Raw genomic sequence first — 27467 nt, forward strand, 5'->3', positions numbered from 1 at the left:
CTTGGACATAGTGGAAATGTAAACATCGCCTGTGTAATTTAGTCAGTAACATGAGCATGTGTAACACTTGGCAATAGAGCAATTCGGATGCAACAGAGTGGGAGAAAAGGACGGTGGTGGGGGCGGGGGTGGTGGTGTTTCCAAGTCTTCAGGGCCTACTTGATACTCATCCCCACTGGAGCACCTGGCATGTACTTTATGCATTTTCAACCTGGGCCCTCAGTGAAATTAGTGCCGCCTCAACAAGAGGAAAGAGATGGGGGAAGCTGAGGAAGAAAGTGTGTTGGAATGCATCCTACCTGTCACACAAAACTAATTTTACACACTACAAAGAATTTACAGCACAATAACAGGTCATTCAGCCCAACTGGTCCCTGCTGGTGCATATGCTCCACACAAGCCCATTCCCACTGATTTATTTAATTGTCAACAAAACCTTCCATTTCTTTCTCCCTCAATTACTTATCTAACTTCCCCTTATATATATCTATGCTATTTACCTCAACAACTACATGTAGTAACAAGTTCCACAACCTCACCACTCTCTGGGTAAAGAAGTTTCTCCTGAATTCCTCACTGGATTTGAGTGACTATATTTGCGACATTTCCTCAGTGCAAGGAAGGTGCTGTATGACACACTGTGGAGGCATGGACTTAATCCAAATGAACAATGCAACAATGAGGGATTTCAGTTTTGTGGAGACCAGAAGTTGAGATTTTTTTCCTTAGAGCAGAGGTGGTTAAGAGGAGATTTATTGGAGTTATTCAAAATCATGAAACGTTTTGGTGGAAAAATTTTCCACCGTTGATAACCAGAGAACACAGATTTAAGATAATTGGCAAAAGAATTTGGAGGAAAATAGTTTTTTTTAAACACAGCAAGTTGTTATGGTCTGGAATGTACTGCCTGAAAGAGTGATGAAATCAGATTCAATAACAGAAGAAAATTGGATATAAACTTGAAAAGAATGAATTTGCAAAACTATGGGTAACACTGATGGATAGCTCTTTCAAACAGCCAGCACAGGCACAGTGAACCAAATGTCCCCATCTATGCTGTATGATTCTATCCCAAAATATTCTTTCGCAACAGTCTATCCACCAATACAGCAGCGCATAAAATTAGCAGTGGTCTGGTTTGCAGGTCATTCTTCAAACAGACGATCTGTCCACAAAGCAGCCCGATGGCTTGATCACTCACTTAACATCAGCGCAAAAGGTCGATTGCGTGCAGCTGAGCACTCATCGTCACCAGCATGCATAGTGCTTTTGGGGAATGAACTTTCACTAGGAAAGGCTTTCTACGGAGTTACTCCAAATATGGACGAACTGGTAAATATAGGCTGCCCTAAGGAGGCGGTCAGTGATTTGGCCAGGTTACAATCAATGCAATGTAGCTCAGGAGATAGTCCACAAATCTTCTGCACTCATCTGTGGCAATGTTCTACAATAATGAGTGCTTGCTGGCAGCAACAAAGGCATTACAATGGGTTTCAAATTTACTTAAAATACCCTGAATTGACTGGGATCTTTGGAATACGTGGTGAACTTTTAAAAAATGGTACAAAGTTACCACAGGGCTTTCCAAGATCCCTCAAATAAACTCTAACTGTAATTGGTCTCCAGTGCAGTTTAATTCTGCAAGCCAAACACATAAAATACAGCATGGCTTTAAATTAAAAACTGTGCTGTCCTTTGTCCTAGTGAATAAAGGCACTGCTCTCCACTAGCAGCAAATAAAAAACAAAGGGTCCCAAGTCTGCGCTAAGATAGCCGTTCTCAACTAGACAAACAAGACAGCACAAGTAGTCTCAGCCACCCTGAGCTAGGAAGGAAGAAAGCTCATCAGTCAGTGCTCCTTCTCGAAAGCAAGGGTGCTTGTGTGTATTTGTGTGAGCTTGTGTATGGCTAGACAGGCAGATACGTGCACATGCACAAACATATGGGACAAGGGATGGTAGCTGTGCGAAGGCAAGGTCAGGTGAATCTTTCCCAATTGAATAGACTACTGACATTTGTTGTCCTGTACTCATTGACCTACACTGGCTCCTAGTTTGGCAATGCCTTAATTAACAATTCTAATCTGTATGTTCAAATCCCTCCAAGGCCTCGCCTCTCCCTGTCTCTAACCTTCTCCAGTCCTCAGAGATCACTGTGCTCCTCTAATTCTGGCCTCTTGCACATCCCCAATTTTAATCACTCCATCATCGGAAGTTGTGCCTTCAGCCACCTAGGCCCAAAGCTCTGGAATTACCCGTTTACACCCCTCCACCTCCATTTAGATGCTCCTTACATAACCTACCTCTTTGATCACCTATCCGTGTATTTGTGGCTCAGTGTCAATTTTTTCCTGATTACTCTGTGAAGTACCTTTGGGTGTTTTACTACATTAAGGGCATTTTATGCAAGTTGGTGTTGAAGTCTAAACTCTCATATGAACTATGGGCACTTGGATGTGGTATTGGAGGGCTCGTTCTTTCCAGAATGTATTTGTCAGTAACTGGGATATTTGGAGGAACATGGATACAGTAAACACTGTTTTTATTGCTGCTGGTAATTGAACATAACATAAGAACGAGGAGCAGTAGGCAATTCAGGCCCTCAAACCTGCTCTGCCATTCAATACGATCATGGCTGATCTCATCTTGGCCTCAACTCCACTTTCCTGCCCGTTCTCCATAACCCTTCAACACATTACTAATTAAAAATATGTCCATCTCCGCCTTAAATTTACTCAATGTCCCGGCATCCACTGCACTCTGGGGTAGTGAATTCCACAGACTCACGACCCTTTGAGAGAAGTAATTTCTCCTCATCTCTGTTTTAAATCTGTTACCCCTTATCCTAAAACTATGACCTCTCATTCTAGATTGCCCCACAAGAGGAAACATCCTCTCTACGCCTACTTTGTCAATCCCCTTAATCATCTTATATACCTCAATTAGATCTCTCTCATTCTTCTAAACTCAAGAGAGTAAAGGCCCAAACTGCTCAATCTCTCGTCATAAGACAAACCCCTCATCTCTGGAATCAATCTGGTGAACCTCTTCTGAACTGCCTCCAATGCAACTACATCCCTCCTCAAGTAAGGGGACCAAAACTATACGCAATACTCCAGGTGCGGTCTCACTAATGCCTTGCACGGTTGCAGCAACACTTCCCTACTTTTATACTCTATTCCTTTAGCAATAAATGCCAAAATTCCATCTGCCTTCCTTATTACCTGCTGTACCTGCATACTAGTTTTCTGCGATTCATGCACGAGGACGCCCAGATCCCTCTGCACCAAAGCACTCTGAAGCTTCTCTCCATTTAGATAATAATTTGCCTTTCTTCTTCCGACCAAAATGGATAACCTCACTTATCCATGTTAAACTCCATCTGTCAAATTTTGGCCCATTCACCTAACCTATCCATCTGTAAATTTCTTATTTCTTTATTGCAACTTACTATCCCACCTATTTTAGTGTCATCTGCAAATTTGGCTATAGTAGCTTCTATCCCTGCATCCAAGTCACTAATATAGATTGTAAATAGTTAGGGCCCAAGGACCGAACCCTGTGGCACCCCACTAGTTACATTTACAGGTTACAACATAGGTAACAGAATGCAATTTTAGCAGGTTAGAGATGTGGGTAGAGATTGCAAACACATTTGTAATTACAAGAGATGTAAAACATAAGTAACTTTTCCAAACCTTGTAAAATTCCAGCTACATGTTTATTTTGAAGGAAATTCTCCAGGATTAAGCCCTACAATGCAGTGCTTTCAGTGAGTACTGTGGGGGTTCTGGGAGCCAAGGTGAGACTGCAGCATGTCACGTTTGTTGCCTTTAAACAATTCCCACAGGACCTTCCTTGGATCTAGATAGCCTGCACAATGCTTTTATTTAATAAAAAGAAAAAGCTTACAGTGTATATTATTCTTTTGCACTTTTCATCAACATAGTTCTATAATGTTTCTGTTTAAAGTTCTTGAGAACTATGCGAGGAGGAGACACATCCAATGCAAAAATCACTTGAAGAGCAGCCAGGACAGAGTTGAGAGGGCAGACATGTGTGCCATGGCCTGGTTATTTTTCATGGCAAATTGAAGCATGGAGCCAATCAGCACCGATACTAGTTGAAACTTCAAACTTGAAAGGCTAAAGAAAAATAAAATCCACCAATGAGGTGGGTAGTTCTTGGGAGTAATGTTAACTTCACCTGTCCTTCCAGGAGGATGTGCATATAGCAGCACTGCTGCACTAGCGGCATAACAGCTATAGATGGCACTCACATCAATAAGCAATGCAAAGCACTTTAGGCTGAGTTCACACTTAGTACCATATGGTGTGATTCTACGTGGTACGTGTCTGCACGCTAGCCTCTGTCTGTCAGCACACCCTCCAGCCTGACTGAGCATGCTTGGTGGTGAGAGTGCGACAGTGAATTTGAAGGTACAAGAGAACACTGAATCATTCTTTTCCAGCTACAGCACAGATCAATGAAGAGAAAGGGAGACAAAATAGCATGTGAATTTTCCTTCATCTCGAATGACCTGTGAAAGGGAAGCTAGAAATCTACACGCATTTGTTTGTTCACTTGCTCAGCAGAAAGGCCACACAAATTAGTGAATGGATTGAACTGAACCAAGCTCAAGGAAATTAAGTAGCTGTGCTGTAAAGATTCCGCCACATCACTTCCTCCACAAATAACTGTGGTTGCCTGGTTCTGCCAGTCTGCTACATTCCCTGCTCCTTCTCTCTCCATGAGGCCCTAAGAGATGCACAACGAAGAATTTTATAACACCGACCTGGGATGGTTACCCAAAGTTATAAAAGATATGCTTTATTAAAAGAATGTTTTAAAGAGTAAACTGCCTGCTACTCAAGTTACTGCCCAACATTCCAGATTTCTGACTCCCACTATTGTTTTCCTGCTTTTATTTATTTAAGGAGCCAGGTTCTCCCAAGACAAACTGCTCACCTTGAGTACTGGGGAATGTTAACACTTACGTGGTTTTTCTCCTGAGCTACAAGCAAAATTTTCAGGCTCTTCATGTTAAAGCTTCGATCCAGCAGGTCAACGGCTTTGTCCAGATCATCCTGGCTTCGTAATGGAATGAGTAGCTGAGGGCAGGAGGGAGGACAGAACCGAACCAAACCAAATCAGTGCAAAATGTATGTAGTCAAACAAAGGGGAACAAAAGTCAGCCAGGCAACCAGCAAGAAAATGGAAAATTGCTACAAACTCAGGAGTCAAAATGCAGTAGAACTTTGCTTATCCACAATCTCGTTATCTGCACCCTCATTTATTCACTAGAACGTTTGTGTAAGTCTGGTTTACATAAACCAGTTGAGTGCTTGAAATTGATTTTCCCCCCAGCCCTCGAGTTCGTTATCCAGCAACAAGTTATCCCTGTGTGTAGTAAACATAGAATTTACAGCACAGCTCAAAGATTTAGCTTTGGCACAGGCAGTGAAGGTTTCTGGCTTGTGAGACCAGACACAGGCGGGACTGCCAGCATTTCTTTTCCCCCAAGAGTATCTCATTTTAAAAAATGGAAAAATATTGGTTTTATCTGCACATGCTTGAAGAGATAATCTAAACACAGCAATCAGAAGCTAAAACCTCATACATTAGACTAAGTATAGGGGCATTTTCCACAATCTAATTTCTATTCACCTGGTGGATAATCAAGATTCTACTGCACAAGAAAAACTCAAGACCAAGAAAACCAAAAATAAAGAGCAGACGCTACATGACAGCCCAGACAAATCTTTATAAATTCTAGTTTGCTGAGATGACACTTGCGCAATTGGTTACTTTTAATATTTCAGTCCATTTAATTAGTCATTCTAAAACTGAACAAAAACCTATGGATTATGTATATTTTATTTGACATGCAGGTGTGCAACATATCTGTTTCCATGCACCATGCCACCCACAGAACAAAGACCCAGGTGACTGTGTTCCATGAATCAATCGATGCCATCTGCCCCGATGCTACTTTAATTTCTGCTATAGCACCCTCAGGAACAGAATTGGTCCATGCGTTCTTGTCAGCAACTTCAGCTCACCAGTCACTATTCTTACTACAAGGTGTTTAACTCTTAACTCAGACACTGTGTGCTAGAGGGCCCTTGCTTGAAAGTGCTGAGTTAACTCTTAGGCAACCGTGGAAGTATTAAGCCTTGATGACCGAGAAGACGTGGGGCCAAAAGCTCAAATCAGGTTCAAACAGAGATTGTACTCTAGTAGGTTAAGCCTAAGCGAGGAGCCAGGGAGGCTAATGAAGTCAGTGCCAAGAGGTATATAGGTAGTACAAGAGCCAAAGTTGAGCTGCAGGAAGTTATGATTCATCCAGGACTTCTTGTTGACAGGAAGTCTGGTAATATAGCAGCAGTCTGTAGTTAAGAATTATGAGGAGAGATAAAGTTGAGTGTCTGACATTCATATGGAAGAAGATCCCACAACTGCAGAAAACATTGAAGGGGAAGCATGCAGTTGATGAAGAGGAAGGGCCCAAGGATGGAGAGATGAACATATAGGAGATATAGTGACGGTGCTGCGATAGGAAGGAGTGTACAATAAGGGAATGGTGTGCTGCAGAGGGAGTGTGGAGGAATGGCAGTTGAGAATAGTGTGGTCAACAGTGTCAAAGCACAGTGGCGAAGTTCAGGATGACTAGGAAAGCAGTGACTTGAGGCTGAAGCCACACAGGGCGTCAGGAGAACTTTGACCAGAATGATGTTGATACTATAATAAAAGCAAAATACTGCGGATGCTGGAAATCTGAAATAAAAACAAGAAATGCTGGAACCACTCAGCAGGTCTGGCAGCATCTGTGAAAAGAGAAGCAGAGTTAACGTTTCGGGTCAGTGACCCTTCTTCGGAACTGCTGATACTGATGGTTAGTCATAAACGAGACTGCAAGGATTCAGATGGAGCTCAGGTGAGATGAGCACATATTCAGGCGGGGATGACTGATTCAAGAACCTTGGGAAGAGAAGCAAAAGTGGTAGGACTGTGGCTTGGCGAGATTAAGAAATCAAGGGTTGGCTTTTTAAAGGTGTCTGGGGGCAGGGGTAGAAGTGGGTAATGGCAACTTCAAAAAATGCATGACTGAAGGGACAGGCTAATGAGGAGAACCTGGGTGCTAAGATGTTAGATTGAAAGGAAGCTGAGAAAGCAAGTGGCCAAGTTCATCAAGGAAACGATTCTTAAGAACCTGGGCAAAAGGGGGAAAATTTCAGAAGGTGGAGGACACAGGAGGAACGGTAACGAGGGGACAGAGGCAGCCAAGCAGACAGGCTCAATTCTGGAAATAAAGTAAGGTAATTAAGAGCCTTGAACGCTGGGGATTACCTCATTGTTTGTGTAGTTTAAATCCATTAGCTGACCAAACACGGTCTTGACTTTCTGGTGCAGTTCTTCATATTTAACTGGACGGCTGAACTGTATGATTCTGACAATGGGACAAAGAACACAAACAAATCAACACAAATCATATGCAAACTTGGGTTGTTTCACATTCAGCAGCAACAGACAGCTATGAAGCATGATCAAGAGTTCTGTAGGCACCAGCTGCAGAGCTCCCACTGAACCACCATTTCGCAACACGGGGAACCTGAATGACATGAAATAATCCAACAAGACAATCTGCGCTTCTGTATTTAATATGCTTTTTATTTAAAAACATTTACTTATTGACAGATGAACTGAAACTGTACAAAACCTCCAATAGAAAATACCAAAATGGTGACCATAAACTAATTCAGTTTGGAATGCTCTCCGCACCTCAGAGAATATTTGTTTTACAAGCCAGAAATGTGGACACCAAGGAGAAAAAGGAAGATATGGGGTGCGAGGAGAAAGGAATTTGAACAGGGGTATGAGGCAACAAGACATTTTAGGACATTTGAGCGGAAACAGAGGAAATACAGACAGACACCGTCTTTTTAAATAGTCGGACCAGTTATATAGTGTAACTGCTTATTTTACAGTGGAGTACTTTCGGCTTTTTATTTTTTATTTTATTTAGAGATACAGCACTGAAACAGGCCCTTCGGCCCATCGAGTCTGTGCCATCCATCAACCACCCATTTATACTAGCCCTGCAGTAATCCCATATTCCCTACCACCTACCTACACTAGGGGCAATTTACAATGGCCAATTTACCTATCAACCCGCAAGTCTTTGGCTGTGGGAGGAAACCGGAGCACCCGGCGAAAACCCACGCGGTCACAGGGAGAACTTGCATACTCCGCACAGGCAGTACCCAGAATTGAACCCGGGTCCCTGGAGCTGTGAGGCTGCGGTGCTAACCACTGCGCCACTGTGCCGTCCCACTGCGCCACTGTGCCGCCCTTTTGTACATTACTTCTATTTTGGACAGTAGTCATTGCCTGTACTGTCTTGCACTGTAGTAATCTCCCACATGCGGGCATCCCAATATCCTCCAGTAGATCCTCTCCATGATTAGGATTGATCATTAGCCACAGGCTACACTAACAGTAGGTTTCAGGTTATAGGTGATTTTGTAAAGGCGAGGACTCAACTCTTAACAGTAAGTTCTTTACCAAGATCATTGATGGGAAAAAGATTTCATTCACAAATTTACAGCTCTTTCTTTAGGAGACCTAGCACCTACACCACTGGAGGAGTGGAACTGAAGAGTCACAGGATTATTTTGGGAGAAATATAAGAAAATACAACGCTGCTGAATTAGATGTTAAGAGTAGAATTTCCTCTGGTGGGGGAGTCTAGAACAAGGGAGAATAGACTGGTACGTCAAAAGGGTGATAACTGCTCAAGCTGGATGTGACCTAAACTAGCAGACAGGATTGGAAAGGAAATGCCACTTTGCAACCCGACACCTGATTTTATTACATAGAAACATAGACAATAGGAGCAGGAGTAGGCCATTCGGACTTCAGGCCTGCTCCATCGTTCAAAAAAGATCATGGCTGATCATCTAATTCAGTAAGTACCCTGCTCCTGCTTTCTCCCCATATCCCTTGATGCCTTTGGCATTAATATATCTATCTCCTTCTTGAATATATTTAATGATTTAGCCTCCACTGCCTTCTGCGGTAGCGAATTCCACAGGTTCACCATGCTCTGAGTGAAGAAATTTCTCATCTCGGTTCTAAATGGCATAACCCGTATCCTGAGAATGTGACCCCTGGTTCTGGACTCCCCAGCCCCACTAATATTGCATGTTCCTCTCTTTTCATATCAAGTAAATTATCAGACTAATAATCATATTACAGAATGATAAAAAGATGCAAAAAGATAGGTGAATTTTATAGGAAGGAACCTCACCAGAAATGGCACAATCAGGAAGCAGAATCCATTACATGGGGAGGTGAGAACTTGTGAAGATTGGGACTATCTATAGTCATGCTGATGATTAATTACCCCAGTGTTCCATGCTGAGTGCACCACTGCACTTTCTCTTCTTCCCCGCAGCACCCCCTCCCCCCCACCAATAAAAACATATTGCCTGAAGCATCTGTCATGCTGTTTTCTGTGATTCATCCTGCAATTATGAGCTTTTTATTCAGGTGCAGTGCAAGTGCCTCTCAGCCCCATCCTCTGCTGAAGGTATAATTACTGTGGATTGTGCTCACAAAGTTCAGAAGAAAAACACCAATGATCACGTTGGTATGCACCACCTGTGCCAACCTCAGCCACTAAAACCTCTAGTTATTACTGGCTTTTTGTAAAAATGCTCCTAGCAGAACCTGCACAAAGCTAGTGCTTCTGCAGTTCAAACACATGATCTGCAGAGCTGGTAGACAGCACAAGAAATAAAAACAAGAAATGCTGGGAATACTCAGCAGGTCTGGCAGCATCTGTGAAGAGAAAAGCAGAGTTAATGTTTCAGGTCACTGACCTGAATGTTAACCCTGCTTCTCTCTCCACAGATGCTGCCAGACTGCTGAGCATTTCCAGCATTTCTTGTTTTTATTTCAGATTTCCAGCATCTGCAGTATTTTGCTTTTATTTACGACAGTACAAGAAAACTGGCAGGTTTTACTATATCTTTATTTATATCCCCTCACCCCATCCTACTAATTTTCATTCTTCCTTCCGGAAGGCACCTGCTGGTTTTAAGATGTGTTTTCACAAGCTACATAGCACCTTAACCAAGAATCCAGAATGCTGGAAACTGTAATACCTTGGAGGCATTGCAGCCAGGCCTGATCCTATACTTATCCAATGTGAATGCACGTGCAAGCACACACACCATGATCTGTAGGGAAAAGTTGGGGGCCAACATACAACCAGTCATAAACTGTAACCGGTAAGTTAGTTGCACTGAAAATTTACAGGGGAGTCCTTCAAACAGAAGATTACTTTTTTGAATGAGAAACTCTGTTCCATTAACATTCCAATTCTATTTTTCTCCCCATCCCTCCTGTAAGCATAAATCTTTACTGCGGTATGGTTCAACAGGGATTGAGCGCCCTCAGTACATTAGCCCAGTGATGCCCAGGCTGGGGTACGGTTCAATGGGGACTGCCAACTCTCCAGTACCTGACCCAAGCTGACACTTTGAACGTTTTGAGTCCACACAGTGAGCATCAGCTGGTTATTCAAACCAAAGATAATAGCTCAATCTGATTCTATCCTCACCCAACATTTGCGAATCTTGTCCCCTTCCCAGTCCAAAGCCACTGAAGCCAATTGTAATGGTCCTATCATTCGGGGTGGAATCAGCTAACACGTCAAATTGTATTTATATAGCATCTTTAACATAATAAACATTATGGTGCTTCACAGGAGAGTTATCAGACAAACTCTGACACGGGCAAGAGGAGGATACATTAGGACAGGTGACCAAAAGCTTAGACAAAGAGGTATGCGTTAAGGAGCATCTTAGGAGGAGAGAGAGGCAGAGAGATTTAGGGAGGAAATTCAATAGCTTAGGGTCTAGACAGTTGAAGGTAGGGCAGCCAATGGTGGGCTGACGGAATTCGAGCATGTGCAAGAGGCCTGAATTGGAGGAACAGAGAATTCTCTAAGGGTTGAAGGACTGGAGGAGATTACAGAAATACGAAGGGGCAAAGCCATGGAGGGATCCGAACATATGAGATTTTAAATTTGAGGCATTGCTAGACCGGGAGCTAATGTAGGTCAGTGAATACAGGGGTGATGGGTGAACAAAGGAGTCAAATCTTCTGATCTATGAGGCTCGATATCACCACGTAGCTCAATCAACTGACCAGAGATTTAATCCTAGTTATTTTTGCCTTTAAAAAAGGTATATTTTGAAGCATATGTCCAAATTAGCACAAACATTCCAATGTCCTTTCATCTGTTCTTTCCTGGCAATTTGCTTTTGACGTTTCCAAATGATAATTAATGCTTTGCAGAGTTTGCAATTAACCGGTGTAATTGTTTTCAGTATGCAAGGACTGAAAGTCAGGGAATTATTACATGCTTCAGACTTAGCCCTGAACTCCTGCACACAGATCATGTGCTACTCAATGCTGAGCTTTGTTTTCAAATTCATGTTTTTTTCTTATGTTCCTGAGCCCCAGCTACTTCCATCTACCTTACATTTCTGTGGTCAGATACTGGCAGCCTTACACAAACCATAATGCCTTTTCCAAACTTATCACAATGATTGCCACAATCAGACTCATCTGGACAGTCACCAGCCACTGGCAATCTGTGTGCTAATATCCAATTTTTTTTTTCGCTAAATGATCTGATCAGTCCTATAATTACATACAAAGAAACTGAGCAAAATACTCAGACTATTTTCTGACCAAGGTATTTCACAGACTTGGCACAGAGTCACATTGAATCAAGCCCCTGAAAAACTGCAAACTACACATTCTTTCATATAAAAACATTTGCAGTATTGGTCTATAAATTATAGCAAAACTTAATGCTGAATTACAAAACAAATACTCAGGGAGAACATACACAACTTTTTCTAACTAAACTCTGAACATTCAAGTTAGGTTATACATGTTTTGTTTATTGCAAACAGGACAGAGTACCTGACTTTAATGCTCCTTCCACCCCTCAATTCTGGGAGGCATTCAGCTTCTCAAAGGGGTATGTATCCACAGGGACTGACCACTCACTGGCCATCCTACTGTCAGTGTTGGTTGGCTCTTAAATTATGGAGGAACATCAAAGACAATCACAATCCCATTTTCATCCAACAACCAAGCACTTTACAACAAGACTTGTGCTCCATCACCAGCCCCAAATCAGGGCAGCAGTGAGATACATTGTAACATCCCAAATGCTCCCATGATCAAGATCTGCCAACTTATCAGAGGTGAAATTGAACCTGGGATCTTCTAGTCTGTATGACTCAATAGGACATTATGCAGTGCACTCGCTCACTAAATCATCAGGGAGATCAGTATTTTACAATAACAATAGTCAATATGGTTGAAACTACGTAATGCAATAGCACTGCAAGTCTGTAATTAGCAAGGTGCTGGAACGATGTAAGCTAACAAGCCAAAACAAAATAACAATGCAGTCTACATTACTTTGGCATCAATCTTTCTGCCCCCAGACAGTGAAAATATCACTAATTGCAGTGAAACCTGCTACTATGATTATGACTGAGCACCACAGCACACTAGACAGGGCCCCATATCATGTCGTTACTGTTGCTGCATTAAAGAGGATAAGTTGGGGGGGGTGGCGGGGAGGAGGGAACAAAAGTCATGAATCAATAGCATCTGCAGCAATCCTGACTTAAAATGTCGATCATACGCTTGAAAATTTCCTGCCTTAGCAGAAAATGCCAAAGCTGGTGCAGAAAGATTCTGCATCCTTGAAGGATTGGCAAAAAAAAAGGCTCATGGTTCTCAGAAAATGCCGGAAATACTCAGCAGGGCAGGCAACATTTGTGGAAAAACACAGATAATGTTTCAGGTTGGTGATCTTTCATCAGAACACATCCACCTGAAATATTAACTTGGTTTCTCTCTCAACAGATGGTGCCAGACCTGCTGAGCATTTCCAGTATTTTCTGTTTTATTTCAGATTTCCAGAATCCGCAGTATTTTGCTTTTTCCTCATAATTCTTCTCCGTGATCTCATCCCACTGCTCTAGATACACCTGTCCATTCTAGGCCCCATATTATTGTCTGCCCATTTCTTCTGATTTTTATCAAGTGAGATGCCCACTTCCCTGCCCCAAATAATTCTCGCCTCTTGTTGCCCTGATCTTTCTAAGCACCAAGAATTATAAGATAAATATGAATGAATTAGGCCACTCAGCACAGAGTGTATCCACTGAGAAAGATGTGGTGTCCCAACCCCTCATCACAGCATTTAACTCCAGGGTTTGTCCTTTCATTACCCTAACCCAAAATCCATTCCAGACGCTAATCATTTTTTGTGTGAAAAACCTCCTGACATCAGTCTTTTACTAGTTTGAATTTCAGTCCCCGCCACAAACTCCATTCCCTAACCACCAACTCCATCCTTTTCCCAAGCAACTGTCTGAGGCTAAACCAGGCTGCTTACAACCTTGCTTCAGTATTTAATCCGAAGATGAGCTTCAGACCACATACTCTCACCATGACTAAGACTGCCTATTTTCATAGCATCCACTGATGCCACCTTTGCCTCAGTTCATCTGCTGCCGAAACCTTCACCCATTCCTTTGTTACCCTGAGTCTTGACTATTCCAACACACTGTTGGCCGGCCTCCCATCTTCCACCCTTCATAAATGTACCATCCAAGACCCTGCTGCCCGCATCTCAACTCACGCCAAATCCTGTTCCGTACAAACATTAGGAGCAGGAATAGGCCACTCGGCCCCTCGAGCCTGCTCAGTCATTCAACAAGATCATGGCTGATCTGACTATAACCTCACCTCCACATTCCCGTCCACCCCCAATAATCTTTCACCCCCTTGCTTACCAAGAATTTACCTACCTCTGCCTTAAAGATACTCAAAGACTCTGCTTCCACTGCCTTTTGAGGAAGAGAGTTCCAAAGACACACGACCCTTAGCGAACGTATTTCTCATTTGTGTCTTAAATGGGCGACCCCTTTATTTTTAAACAGTGACCCCTAGTTCTAGATTCTTCCACAAGAGGAAACATCCTGAACACATCCACCCAATCAAGACCCCTCAAGATCTTATATATTTCAATCACGTCGCCTCTTACATTCCTAAACTCCAGCAGATACAAGCCTAGCCTGTCCAACCTTTCCTCATAAGATAACCCGCCCATTCCAGGCATTAGACTAGTAAACCTTCTCTGAACTGCTTCCAAAGCATTTACATCCTTCCTTAAACAAGACCAATATTGTACACAGTACTCCAGATATGGTCTCACCAATGTCCTGTATAACTGAAGCATAACCTCCCAACTTTTGTATTCAATTCCCCTCACAATAAATAACATTCTATTAGCCTTCTTAATTACTTGCTGTACCTGCATACGACCCATTTGCCATTCATGCACGAGGATACCCAGATCCCTCTGCATCTCAGAGCTCTGCAATCTCTCACCATTTACATAATATGCTTCTTTTTTATTCTTCCTGCCAAAATGGACAATTTCACATTTTCCCACATTATACTCCATTTGCCAGATTTTTGCCCACTCACTTAACCTATCTATAACCCTTTGTAGCCTCTTTATATGTCCTCTTCACAACTTACTTTCCTACCCATCTTTGTGTCATCAGCAATTTTAGCAACCATACCTTCAGTCCCTTCATCCAAGTCATGAATATAAATTGTAAAAAGTTGAGGCCCCAGCACTGATCCTTGTGGCACACCACTCGTTACATCTTGCCAACCAGAAAATGACCCATTTATGTCTACTCTGCTTCCTGTTAGCTAGCTAATCTTCTATCCATGAGCTTTTATTTTCTGCAATAACCTTTGATGTGGCACCTTATCAAATGCCTTCTGGAAATTTAAGTACAGTACATCCACCACTACCTGTTTATCCACTGCACATGTTACTTCTTCAAAGAACAAAGAACAGTACAGCACAGGAACAGGCCATTCGGCCCTCCAAGCCTGCGCCGATCTTGATGCCTGCCTAAACTAAAACCTTCTGCTCTTCCGGGGATCGTATCCCTCGATTCCCATCCTATTCATATATTTGTCAAGATGCCTCTTAAACGTCGCTATCGTACCTGCTTCCACCACCTCCCCCGGCAGCAAGTTCCAGGCACTCACCACCCTCTATGTAAAGAACTTGCCTCGCACATCGCCTCTAAACTTTGCCCCTCGCACCTTAAACCTATGTCCCCTAGCAACTGACTCTTCCATCCTGGGAAAAAGCTTCTGACTATTCACTCGGTCTATGCCGCTCAAAACTTTGTAAACCTCTATCATGTCGCTCCTCCACCTCCGTCATCCCAGTGAAAACAATCGGAGTTTATCCAACCTCTCCTCATAGCTAATGCCCTCCAGACCAGGCAACATCCTGGTAAACCTCTTCTGTACCCTCTCCAAAGCCTCTACGTCCTTCTGGTAGTGTGGCGACCAGAATTGCACGCAATATTCTAAGTGTGGCCTAACTAAAGTTCTGTACAGCTGCAGCACGATTGCCAATTTTTATACTCTATGCCCCGACCGATGAAGACAAGCATGCCGTATGCCTTCTTGACTACCTTATCCACCTGCGTTGCCACTTTCAGTGACCTGCGGACCAGTATGCCCAGATCTCTCTGCTTGTCAATATTCCTAAGGGCTCTGCCAGTCACTGTATACTTCCCACCTGCATTAGACCTTCCAAAATGCATTACCTCACACTTGTCCGGATTAAACTCCATCTGCCATTTCTCCGCCCAAGTCTCCAACCGATCTATATCCTGCTGTATCCTCTGACAATCCTCATCACTATCCGCAGCTTCACCGACCTTTGTGTCGAACTCCAATTTATTTATTTAGAGATACAGCACTGAAACAGGCCCTTCGGCCCACCGAGTCTGTGCCGACCATCAACCACCCATTTATTTTAATCCTACATTTATCCCACATTCCTACACATCCCCACCTTCCCTTACCACCTACCTATACTAGGGGCAATTTATAATGGCCATTTACCTATCAACCTGAAAGTCTTTGGCTGTGGGAGGAAACCGGAGCACCCGGCGAAAACGCACGCGGTCACAGGGAGAACTTGCAAACTCCGCACAGGCAGTACCCAGAATCAAACCCGGGTCGCTGGAGCTGTGAGGCTGCGGTGCTAACCACTGCGCCACTGTGCTGCCCAATAAATTGGTTAAACATGTTTTTCCTTTCACAAAACCATGTTGACTCTGCCTGATGACCTTGAATTTTTTGAAGTGTCCTGATAGAACGTCTTTAATCATAGTTTCTAAAACTTTCCCTGACAGATGTTAAGCTAATTGGCCTGTAGTTTCCTGCTTTCTGTCTCCCTACCTTTTTGAATAAAGGAGTTACATTCATTATTCTCCAATCTAATAAAACCATCCCCAAATTTAGGGAATTTTGAAAATTTAAAACCAACACATCAAATATCTCACTAGCCACTTCTTTTAAGACCACTCTTCTCTCCCTGAAACTGAATGTAATAGTCAATCATAATGTGGTCGCTGCTGCCTAGGGGCGCCTCCACTATGAGGTCATTAATTAATCCTATCTTGTTGCACAACCTGCTCTCTGGTTGGCTGCAGAGTGTGCTGTTCTAAGAAACTATCCCGAAAACATCTATGTTCACCCATCACTCCTGTGCTCACTGACCTACACTGGCTCCCAGGTAAGCAATGCCTTGATTTTAAAACTCATCTTTGTTTTCAAATCCCTCCATAGCCTCGCCCCTCCCTAATTCTAACCTCTTCAGCCCTACAACCTTCTGAGATACCTGCATTTCTCCAATTCTGGCCCGAGCATCCCCGATTTAAATCGCGCCACCATTGGCGGCTGTGCCTTCAGCCGCCAAGGCCTAAGCTCTGGAATTCCTTCCCTAAACCTCTAAGCCTCTCAACCTCTCTTCCCTCCCTTAAGACACTCTGTAAAGCCTATCTCTTTGACCAATCATTTGGCCATTGGCCCTCATATTTCCTTATGTGGCTCAGTGTCAAATTTTGTTCAATAACGCTCCTGTGAAGTGCCTTGGAACATTTTACTACCTTAAAGAGCTATATAAATGCAGTTGTTGCTGTTGAACTTGTACTACTCTCATGCTTTAGTAGGAAGCAGTTTTCAAGATCTATTTTCACATATCCTTTAATCATCTATAAGGTCACCCCTACAAGGGGGAATATTCCAGTTCTTCTGACACTGGAATCAATTTCTGGATTTTCTCTGAACAACCCCAAGTTTCCAAAAGTCTCCTTGTGATCAGAAGTGGGCACATTTGTCAAGGTGTAATGGGTCCAGCGCACTGTATAGTTTGAGCACGACTTCCTCTGACTCAACCCCTACAGCTCTGGCTATATGCAGGGTGTTTATAAAGCCTTTGAGCAACTTCAAACGTTAACAACTTTAGATGTGTACATAAAAGCAACTTTTTCATCCTATTGTTGACTGAGTTCCTATGTGGTGCATTTTTCTTCTAAGGAGCTGTGAATTTTCTTCTCATAGCTGTTATAGACTTCAGTTCTGCCAACTATAACACACAGTTCACCTTTTCTTCTACCGCCACCATTTTCACAGCATTAACAACATTAACATTAAATTCTATGAATTATGCTTTCATACGCCATTTACAGTTTGTTTCTATCATGTGCACTTCCAAAGTTATTAAAGTTCAAAGTTGCACTTTATAAACACCCTTCTATTTCTGCATTCTTTATTCCTCAATGTCAAGCCTACAAAAGAAAAGAAAAAAGACTTGCATTTATATAGCACCTTTCATGACCACCAGATGTCTCAAAGCACTTGACAGTCAATTAAATACTTTTGAAGTGTAGTCACTGTTGTCATGCAAGAAACACAGCAGCCAATCTGCACACAGCAAGCTCCCACAGACATGTGATAAAGACTAGATAATCTGTTTTAGTTATATTAACTGAGGGATAAATATTGGTTGGGACACTGGGGATAACTCCCCTGCTCTTCTCTGAAATGGTGCCATGGATCTTTTATGGTCCATCTGAGAGGACAGACAGAGCTTCAGTTTAATGCCTCATCCGAAAGACAGCACCTTCGGCACCTCCCAATGGAGTACAGCCTTGATTTTTGTGCTCAAGTCCTGGAGTAAGACTTGAACCTACAACGTTCTGACTCAGAGGCAAGAGTGCTACCAACAAGGCCACGGCTTCCCTCATATTGGTGTTTGCTAGTTCAATACCATTCATTGAGCAGTTACTTTTTTTTCTCAATGCATACAATTTTACACTTGCACATATTAAATTTTATTTGCCATCGTTCAGCAACTTATACATTTTGCCCAACTCAGGTTGTAGTTGAGCTGCCTCTTCAGAATCAACTGCTACTCCTACTTTAGCATGGTCTCCAAATTTAACCAATCCACTATATTTCTTCATACAAATCATTAGTGTAAAATAGGAACAGAGGTCCCAACATCAACCAAACCAAACCAAACGTTTCACTTAGTGTAAATTCCATGACATGGTCTGCTAACCCCGAGCTTGAATAGGCCTCTTAGGATTGATTCTTGGTCTGGTACTTGTTGAGACTCTCTAACTTATCTGGCCTTTCAAGATTAGACTTGCTAAGATTAATTTCATCATAAGTGCAACAGACTATTCAGCCAACCGGTATGGTATGGAACCCAAAACTGCAGAGTCTCCAACGATGCTATTACTAAGACTTTCTATCGATTTCTCATTACATGTCAACTCGTCATAAAAGCCAGTATTGAATTTGCACTTAAAGGCCTTAACCATTTGATGCTTTAACTGCGTTGTTATTCTGAACCCACAAATCTCTCTGCTGCACATAATCCAACCTTCCCCAAAGTATAATTATAATTATAAAATGTACCATCTCACCTTTACTGACATTGAATTCCATTTGCCACTTTTCACCCTCTTAAAAATTCGCTTTTAACTTCCTTTGGTCCTCAAAATGATTTACAATGCCTCCAAATTTAGCATCACCTGCCAATTTGGACACCGCTCTCACCAGATCTACATCATGCTCATTGATGTAAAATGAACAAAAGCAGTTTTGAACTTATGTGCATTGTGTTATTGATGCAGTGCTATGTTTCTCGCTTCTTTTTGTGTCTTTATTTTTCTTTATACACTCTTGCCTTTGCAGGCTGTAATTAATTTTACATACTTCAAAAATGAATCCATAATAACACTCGGTTTTGTCTGCCGGACGGCTTTGGTTGGTCGGTGGACTGATTTGGTGGACGAAGCTTGGCACACGTGGAGTGCTCAGAGGACTGGAGTGTGTGACGCACATGCAGCTGCCTACTGTTGGTGGTGGCAGCAGCAAAAACAGCAAAACGTAAGGGTGTGACATGAGATGCTTAATAGTATTCCATTACACAGACAGGGATATAATTGGTATCTGGGGGTGTAGTATCTCTAGACCAATTTAACATACTGGGATCAATGCAATCTTGCTTATAGCTCTTGAAACCCAAACTGCTTCAATACTGTGTCTGAATATTACACCACTTTAAATTATTCCCACTACATTATATAATCAGTGAGAGACGTATACACATCCATCCTTCACAGTTTCTCCAGACTGAACCTAAGTGTGGAAGGACAAAATCTGTAATTGTACTACTAGCTTTCACTATTCAAGTGAATAGACTTTTATGTGCCCATTGTCAGGCTATGTTGAAATACCAGTGACAAACATTTGTATGAGGTTTTATAGCCATCCTGAGTTATGGTTTGTGGCAACCCTGGCTACAGGGAATGTTTAAGGGATGGGACGGGATTGATGGGAGGGATGGGTATGAAAGGGTGGAATGGGATGGGGATGGCATGAGAAGGATGTGGGCATGTGACACACAGGCAGCTGCCAACAGTTGGTGGTGGCAGTGACAAAAACAGCGCAAATGTTTTGTGGGTCTCTGCTAGTTTGAAATAAATGCTCGGTTTGCCTCTGCACCGTTACAACACAGACCCTACCCCTACTTAGACAGAGAACTAAACAAGCAGCTTCATACCTTGCCCAAGAAAGCTATAAACTAAGGACTAAGTGGTAAAAAAAAAATCACCGCTAGCATATACACAATGACCGTCTGGGGTCAGTACACCAAGCAACAGATCTGTTTTTTGGCAGGCATCAGTTAAGAAGATCTCTCGTTTCAACTGCAGATAAGAAATTCCACAATTAGCTTTATCTGATCTTACCGGCAAATGGCCATAATCATCAACTCCGCAGAATAGGCTGGAAAATCGATTTGGTCGACCCAGATGCAAACTTTTCAAAGAAAGCAATGCTATCAGCCTTTTGTAAATCACAGTTGTAAATAGAAGATTTATTAGGCGAATACCTGGAATGGGCGGATTGTCTTATGAGGAAAAGTTGGACAGGCTAGGTTTGTATCTGCTGGAATTTAGAAGAGTAAGAGGGAACTTGATTGAAACATATAAGATCCTGAGGGGTCCTCACAGGGTGGGTGTGGAAAAGATGTTTCTCCTTGTGGGAGAATCTAGAACTGAGGGGTCACTATTTAAAAATGAGTCACCCATTTAAGACAGAGATGAGGAGAAATTTTTTCTGTCAGAGGGTCGTGAGTCTTTGGAACTCTCTTCCTCAAAGGCAGTGGAAGCAGAGTCTTTAAATATTTTTAAGGCAGAGGTAGATAGATTCTTGATAAGCAAAGTGGTGAAAGGTTATCGAGGGTAGGCAGGAATGTGGAGTCGAGGTTACAGTCAGATCAGCCATGATCTTATTGAATGACGGAGCCTGTTCGAGGGGCCAAATGGCCTACTCCTGTTCATTTGTATGTTCCTATGACGCAAAACAGTAAGCGTGGGAGTGCATTGTTGCAACACTTTGCATCCTGTCATTGAAAATTTACAACAAAGGAGGCTATTCGGCCCACTGTGTCCGTACACGTCGACGAACAGCTACCCAGCCTAATCCCACTTTCCTGTACTTGGTCCATAGACCTGCAGCTCACAGCTCTTCGAGTCAACGCCCAAGTACTTTTTAAATATGCTGAGCGTTTCTGCATCTACCACCCTTTCAGACAGAGTGTTCCAGGTCCCGACCACCCAAAGGGTGAAAAAGTGTTTCCTCATCACCCCTCTAACCTTCTACCAATTACCTTAAATCTATGCCCCCTGGTTTTGACCCCTCAGCTAAGGTAAATAGCTCATCCCTATTTATTCTATTGAGGCACCTAATAATTTTTAACACCTCAATTAAGTCAGCCCATAGCCTCCTCAGTTCCAAGGAAAACAAGCCCAGACTATCCAAGCTTTCTTCACAGCTAAAAATTTTCCAGTCCTGGCAACATCCCCACAAATGTCCTCTGCACCCTCTCTAGCGCAATCACACCTTTCCTATAATGTATAATAGTGACCAGTACTGTACCAGAAAGTTTACGGCACAGAAAGAGGCCACTTGGCTCATCGCATCTGCGCCAGCCAAAAAACGAGCCACCTCGTTGAATTCCACCTTCCAGCATTTGGTCCGCAGCCCTGCAGGTTACGGCACTTGAGGTGCTTATCCGGACTCCTTTTGAATGAGTTGAGGGTTTCTGCTTCTACTACCCTTTCAGGCAGAGAGTTCCAGATCCCCACCACCCTCTGGGTGAAAAATCTTTTCCTCATCTCCTCTCTAATCTTTCTACCAATCACATTAATTGTATGCCCCCTAGTCACTGACCTCTCTGCTAATGTAAATAGGCCCTTCACATCAACTCTATCCAGGCCCATCACAATTTTGTATATTTCAATCAGTTCGCCCCTCAGCCTTCTCTATTCCAAGGAGAACAGCCCCAATCTATCCAATCTTTCCTCATAGCTGCATTTTTTTCCAGTCCCAACAACATCCTTGTAAATCTCCTCTAGTACAATTACCTCAGGCTGAATTCTATAACTGAGTATTCAAGCTCTGGTCTAACTTGTGCTATATACAGTTCTAGCATAACCTCTCTGCTCTTATACTCTATGCCTCAGCTAATAAAGGAAAGCATACCATATTCCTTCTTAACCACCTTAGAGTCATAGAGAGATACAGTATTAAAACAGGCCCTTTGGCCCACTGAGACTGTGCTGACCAACAACCACCCATTTATACTAATCCTACATTAATCCCATATTCCCTGCCACATCCCCACCATTCTCCTACCACCTACCTACATCAGGGGCAATTTACAATGGCCAATTTACCTATCAACCTGCAAGTCTTTGGCTGTGGGAGGAAACCGGAGCGCCCGGCGGAAACCCACGCGGTCACAGGGAGAACTTGCAAACTCCACACAGGCAGTACCCAGAACCGAACCCGGGTCGCTGGAGCTGTGAGGCTGCGGTGCTAACCACTGTGCCGCCCCTCATCAACATGTCCTGCTACCTTTAAGGATCTGTGTACAAGATTCCTTTGTTCCTCCATACTATTCAGCATTCTGCAGTTTATTGTGTGTTCCCTTACCTTGTTGCACCTCCCAAAATACACTACCTCACACTTCTCTGGATTGAATTGCATTTCCCACTTTTCTGCCCAACTGACCAGACCATCCATATCTTCCTCCAGTCTAATGCCTTCCTCCTCACTGTCAATCACACAGCCAATTTTTGTATCCTCTGCAAACTTCTTTATCATGTCACCTATATTTGAGTCTAAATCATTAACATAAACTACAAAAACTCAAGGGACCAAGAACCAAACCCTGCAGAAACCCAATGGTAACAACCTTCTAGTCGCAAAAGCACCCATCAACCATTACCCTTTGCTTCCTGCCACTAAGGATCACAGCCTCTGCAATTTCCTTCCTTGTTTCTTTCAACACCCTGAGATATATTTCATCCACGCCTGATGATTTATCTACTTTCAAAGACATCAAAGCCTTTAATACTTCCTCTCTTACAATGTTTATTGCATCCAATATTTCAGACTCCTCAATTATAACTTCATCAGCTGCAAAATATTCATTAAGAACCTTACCCATATCCTCTGCCGCCACACATATATTATCCTTTTAGCCCCTGATCAGCCCTACTCTTTCCTTAGTTATCCTCTTGCTCTCTATGTACTTATAAAACATCTGACACTGCCTCGCTGTGGTTGCTTTTATCCTTCTCTTTCCATCGTTCTTGGTTTTGCCTCCTGACTATCGTTAAACAGAGACCTTGGCAACAAACTGGGTCCCTAAATTAATAGTTACTAGAATATCTCCCATGGCACTGCTCACAGATAATGCAGGCATCAACTAACTTGGCAGACGTAGATTAAAATAGAGAGTGTTCCTGGTCTATAAACCTCAGCTACTCATCAAGTTAACTGAGCTTTTTTTAAAAATTCTTTTCATGGAATGTGGGTGTCGCTGGCAAGGCCAGCATTTGTTGCCCATCCCTAATTGCCCTTGACAACTGAATGGCTTACCAGTTAAGAGTCAAACACACATCAATGGAGTTTTAAATTTTAAAAAAACAGGGTTTTAGGATTAAATGTGTATGTATAATAAATTTTATACACTCTTGAAAGCAAACCAGACACACTGCAAAAGAAAAGAAAAACATGCATTTATATAGCACCTTTCAGGACCTCAAGACATTCCAAAGTGCTCTGCAGCTGATGGAGTACTTTTTGAAGTGTGGTCACTGTCTTAATATAGGAAATGCAGCAGCCAACTTGCAACAGGAAACACTCACAAACAGCAATTAAATAAATGTCCAGACAATTTGCTTTAGGTGTTAATTGAGGGATAAATGTTGGGCAGGACATCGGGAGAGCTCCCTTGATCTTCTGAGTAATGTTGTATGATCTTTTACTTTCACCTGAGAGGACAGTTTAACATCTCATCTGAAATAGGGCATCTCCACAGTGCACCAGTTCCTGAGTATGGCACTACAGTGCTGCCCTGAATTACATGCTCAAGTCTATACAGTGGGTCTTGAACCCACAACCTTCTGACTCAGAGGTGGGAATGCTACCACTGATTCATGGCTGACAAGAACACTGCAGCACTGTGGAAATATAATTTTCAGTTGCTGTCAATAGAACAGCGTGTTAAGTATCTTTAGTGATCAGCAGAACTATAAGCATCTAGAAAGCTAAACTAATGCTTTGGTCCTTCACAAAACAGAGGGACTAAAGAGATTCGGACTACCCCACTTTAAAAATGTATAGTAGCTTCAATTCCAGAGTACCACATTTATAATGAAAGCACACTTGATTTCAAATAAAAGTAAAATACTGCAGATGCTGAAAATCTGAAATAAAAACAAGAAATGCTGGAAATACTCAGCAGGTCTGGGAGCATCTGTGGAGAGAGAAGCAGAGCTAACGTTTCAGGTCAGTGACCCTCCTTCAGAACTGACAAATATTAGAAATGTAAAAGGTTTTAAGCAAGTAAAGCGGGGGGTGGGACAAGAGATAACAAAAGAGGTGTTGATAGGACAAGGTCACAGAGAATAACTGACCAGAAGGAGACTGAGTGAGACCAGCGGAGTTTAAAAAGAGCAGCGACAGCGGGAAAGAAGGAGACTGAGTGAGACCGGTGGCGTTTAAAAAGAGCAGAGACAGCGCACCTGAGTTTTGAAAAAAAAAAGCCAGTGACATCACAGGAGAGCTGCAAGGTGATTGGTTGGTGAGTAGCAGCTGTTAGAATATCTTAAAAAAAGGGTACTTTTTTTGTTGAAAATAAAACCTCTGGTGATAAGGCGAGTACCACTAAAGTGCTTTTTTTTTTAAAGACTTTAAATTGGAGTGGGTAGAACAAGGCCCATAGTATAATTAGTATTTTTTAATTAAGGGAGTAACTAATTAACCTAAGGGTAAGTCATGGCAGGAAAGCTCAGCCCTGTGATATGCTCCTCCTGCGCTATGTGGGAAATCAGGGATGCTTCCAGTGTCCCTGATGACCATGTGTGCAGGAAGTGTATCCAGCTGCAGCTACTGGCACCCCGCATTATGGAGCTGGAGCTGCAGGTGGATTCACTGTGCATCATCCACGATGCTGAGGAAGTTGTGGATAGCACGTTTAGTGAGGTGGTCACGCCACAGGTAATGGCTGCACAGGCAGAAAAGAGATTTGGGTGACCACCAGACGGAGTAGTAGGCGCAGGCAGGTAGTGCTGGAGTCCCCTGTGGCCACCCCCCTCTCAAACAGATATACCGCTTTGGATACTGTTGAGGGGGGTGGGGGGGGAATGACCTCCCAGGGGAAAGTAGCAACAGCCAAGTTTGTGGCATCACGGAGGGCTCTGCTGCACAGCAGGGAAGGAAAAGGGTTGGAAGAGCTATAGTAATAGGGGATTCTATCATAAGGGCGTTTTCTGTGGCCACAAACGAGATTCCAGGATGGTATGTTGCCTCCCTGGTGCTAGGGTCAAGGGGTGGCACAGTGGTTAGCACCACAGCCTCACAGCTCCAGCGACCCGGGTTCGATTCTGGGTACTGCCTGTGCGGAGTTTGCAGGTTCTCCCGGTGACCGCGTGGGTTTTCGCCGGGTGCTCCGGTTTCCTCCCACAGCCAAAGACTTGCAGGTGATAGGTAAATTGGCCATTGTAAATTGCCTCTAGTGTAGGTAGGTGGTAGGGAATATGGGATTACTGTAGGGTTAGTATAAGTGGGTGGTTGTTGGTTGGCACAGACTCGGTGGGCCGAAGGGCCTGTTTCAGTGCTGTATCTCTCTTAAAAAAAAATAAAACTGTTCCCACAAGGTACCTTGGCAGAAGCAAGAGATGCTGCCTGATCTTACCAGCTGTTTAGGTTGAGGTGCTGAGAGTGTTTATAATGTAATTGTTGACTGTTATAGCAAGCTCCCATTCACAGTTTAGCAATGGGCCACACAAGGGAGCAAAAATGGGACAATCTTTTAGAAAAGAAACCGTAAAAATGAGAGCAAACTACTGCAGATGGAGGAAATCAGGAATAAAGGCAGAAAATGCTGGAAATACTCAGCAGCATCTGTGGAGAGAGACAGAGTTAACATTTCAGGTCAATAACCTTTCATCAGATAGGTATCAGAACATCGACTCAGCTTTATAAATTTATCCCAGAGTCACAGGGTGGTGACAGACTAAACCAAACAACTGGAAAGGAATAGTTTGTGGAAATTCAAAATTCAGAGAAAGATGGAAGTGAAAAAGGTGTCTCTGTTTTGCAGAAATCATCACCATGTAAAAGGTCCCTAAATCAAGCCAACTGTAAGTCTATGTCCACATGTGGGTTTCTGGATGCCCTATTTGGAGTACACACATTTTTCCCATGGGGCGTACATACACTCAGACGTAGGCACAGGTTAGCACAGGGAAGTCATGGGGAACCCCTCCCCCACCCCAACCAAGTCTTTGCAAGGAGGATGCTGGTGAAGGCCTATTTAAACCAGGCAGTCGATCAATGTGGAGCTCCAATAAGTTTCCCAACTGCTTGTTCAGCTCGGGCCACCTTAACTGCTGCAGCACTGACTTGCAGGGTTACCTGGAGTCAAACAGAAAGAATCTTAGCCCCAGTAATAAATTTACCACTTCAGCTTTCATTGGCAAATCAGACCGACTGGGCAATCATTTACAGTGCCTGAAGAACTGTGGATCTGCCTGGTTCAGGTATTGGTTTCCCAAAATTACAATGAAGGATTGACTTGGTTCCAAGTTTCTCAGGAAATAAAGGTGAATTTTCAGCAACGGCATTCAATGGCAAAGTACGATCTGCGAATTGGGCCTAGACTTCCTGCAGATTTACTACCTGGTTTACTGGATGATCTAGGTGGGAGCAGGAAATGAAGTGGGGAGCTGTTCCATAATTGCCCAGACTCTTCTGTTACTTCTGGGATTTTCCCCACTGGAAGTGAAGCTGGCCATTCCCAGAGATTAACTGTTAATGGAAGACACATTGGATGATATATTCCACCATCATTAATGCATAAGTAATGCCAGGCACCAAGAATACGGTTGCACTCCTCGCGTCCAGCATTGCTAAGACTGCAGTAGGGGCCAGGGAGGGTGTTTTTAAAAAGATCAAGGTGCTGTATTGCCATTGCTATCAAGCACACTAGGCAAAATGGGGTATTTTAAAAAGAAAAATCAGGCTTATTTTCTTCAGAAAGCATTGATGAGCACACTACACAGAGGGAGGTGCCACAGTGATTAACCGCTCTGCCTCCCTACCCCCGTGCAAGGAAGGTGACCTAGCTGGACTGTACATACCACCAGAGCTGTAACAAAGATTAAAATGAGCACAAGGGTCAGAGCACTTGCAAAAGCTGCACTGCTAACGGCATTACTCTAGATCAGAAAATCTGTGCCTCACTCCCAAAAGTGAGCAGTAAACAGACTGCCCCCAAGACTCCAACAAAGTGCAGTAAACAGTGAACTGTAATCAATAGTAAACTAGGAAACAGAAAACAGCTGCCTAACCTCAGTAACACAATAGATCTGTGTTAAAGATTGG

At 43.0% G+C, this 27467-nt stretch overlaps 1 protein-coding gene across 2 annotated transcripts in view; it reads right to left on the bottom strand.

Moving 5' to 3' along the window:
- Nucleotides 1–27467, bottom strand: part of map3k3 (mitogen-activated protein kinase kinase kinase 3) — a 162844-nt gene that overhangs the window by 102600 nt on the left and 32777 nt on the right. For both annotated transcript variants that reach the window (XM_068013134.1, XM_068013133.1), the window contains exons 5-6: nucleotides 7350–7449; nucleotides 4997–5110 (exon numbers count right to left, since the gene is read on the bottom strand). In XM_068013134.1, the coding sequence (XP_067869235.1) occupies nucleotides 4997–5110; nucleotides 7350–7449 (214 nt within the window). The remainder of the gene's footprint in view (nucleotides 1–4996; nucleotides 5111–7349; nucleotides 7450–27467) is intronic.

This window comes from Heterodontus francisci, chromosome 33 (genome assembly GCF_036365525.1).
Source record: "Heterodontus francisci isolate sHetFra1 chromosome 33, sHetFra1.hap1, whole genome shotgun sequence".
NCBI classification, from domain to species: Eukaryota; Metazoa; Chordata; class Chondrichthyes; order Heterodontiformes; family Heterodontidae; genus Heterodontus; species Heterodontus francisci.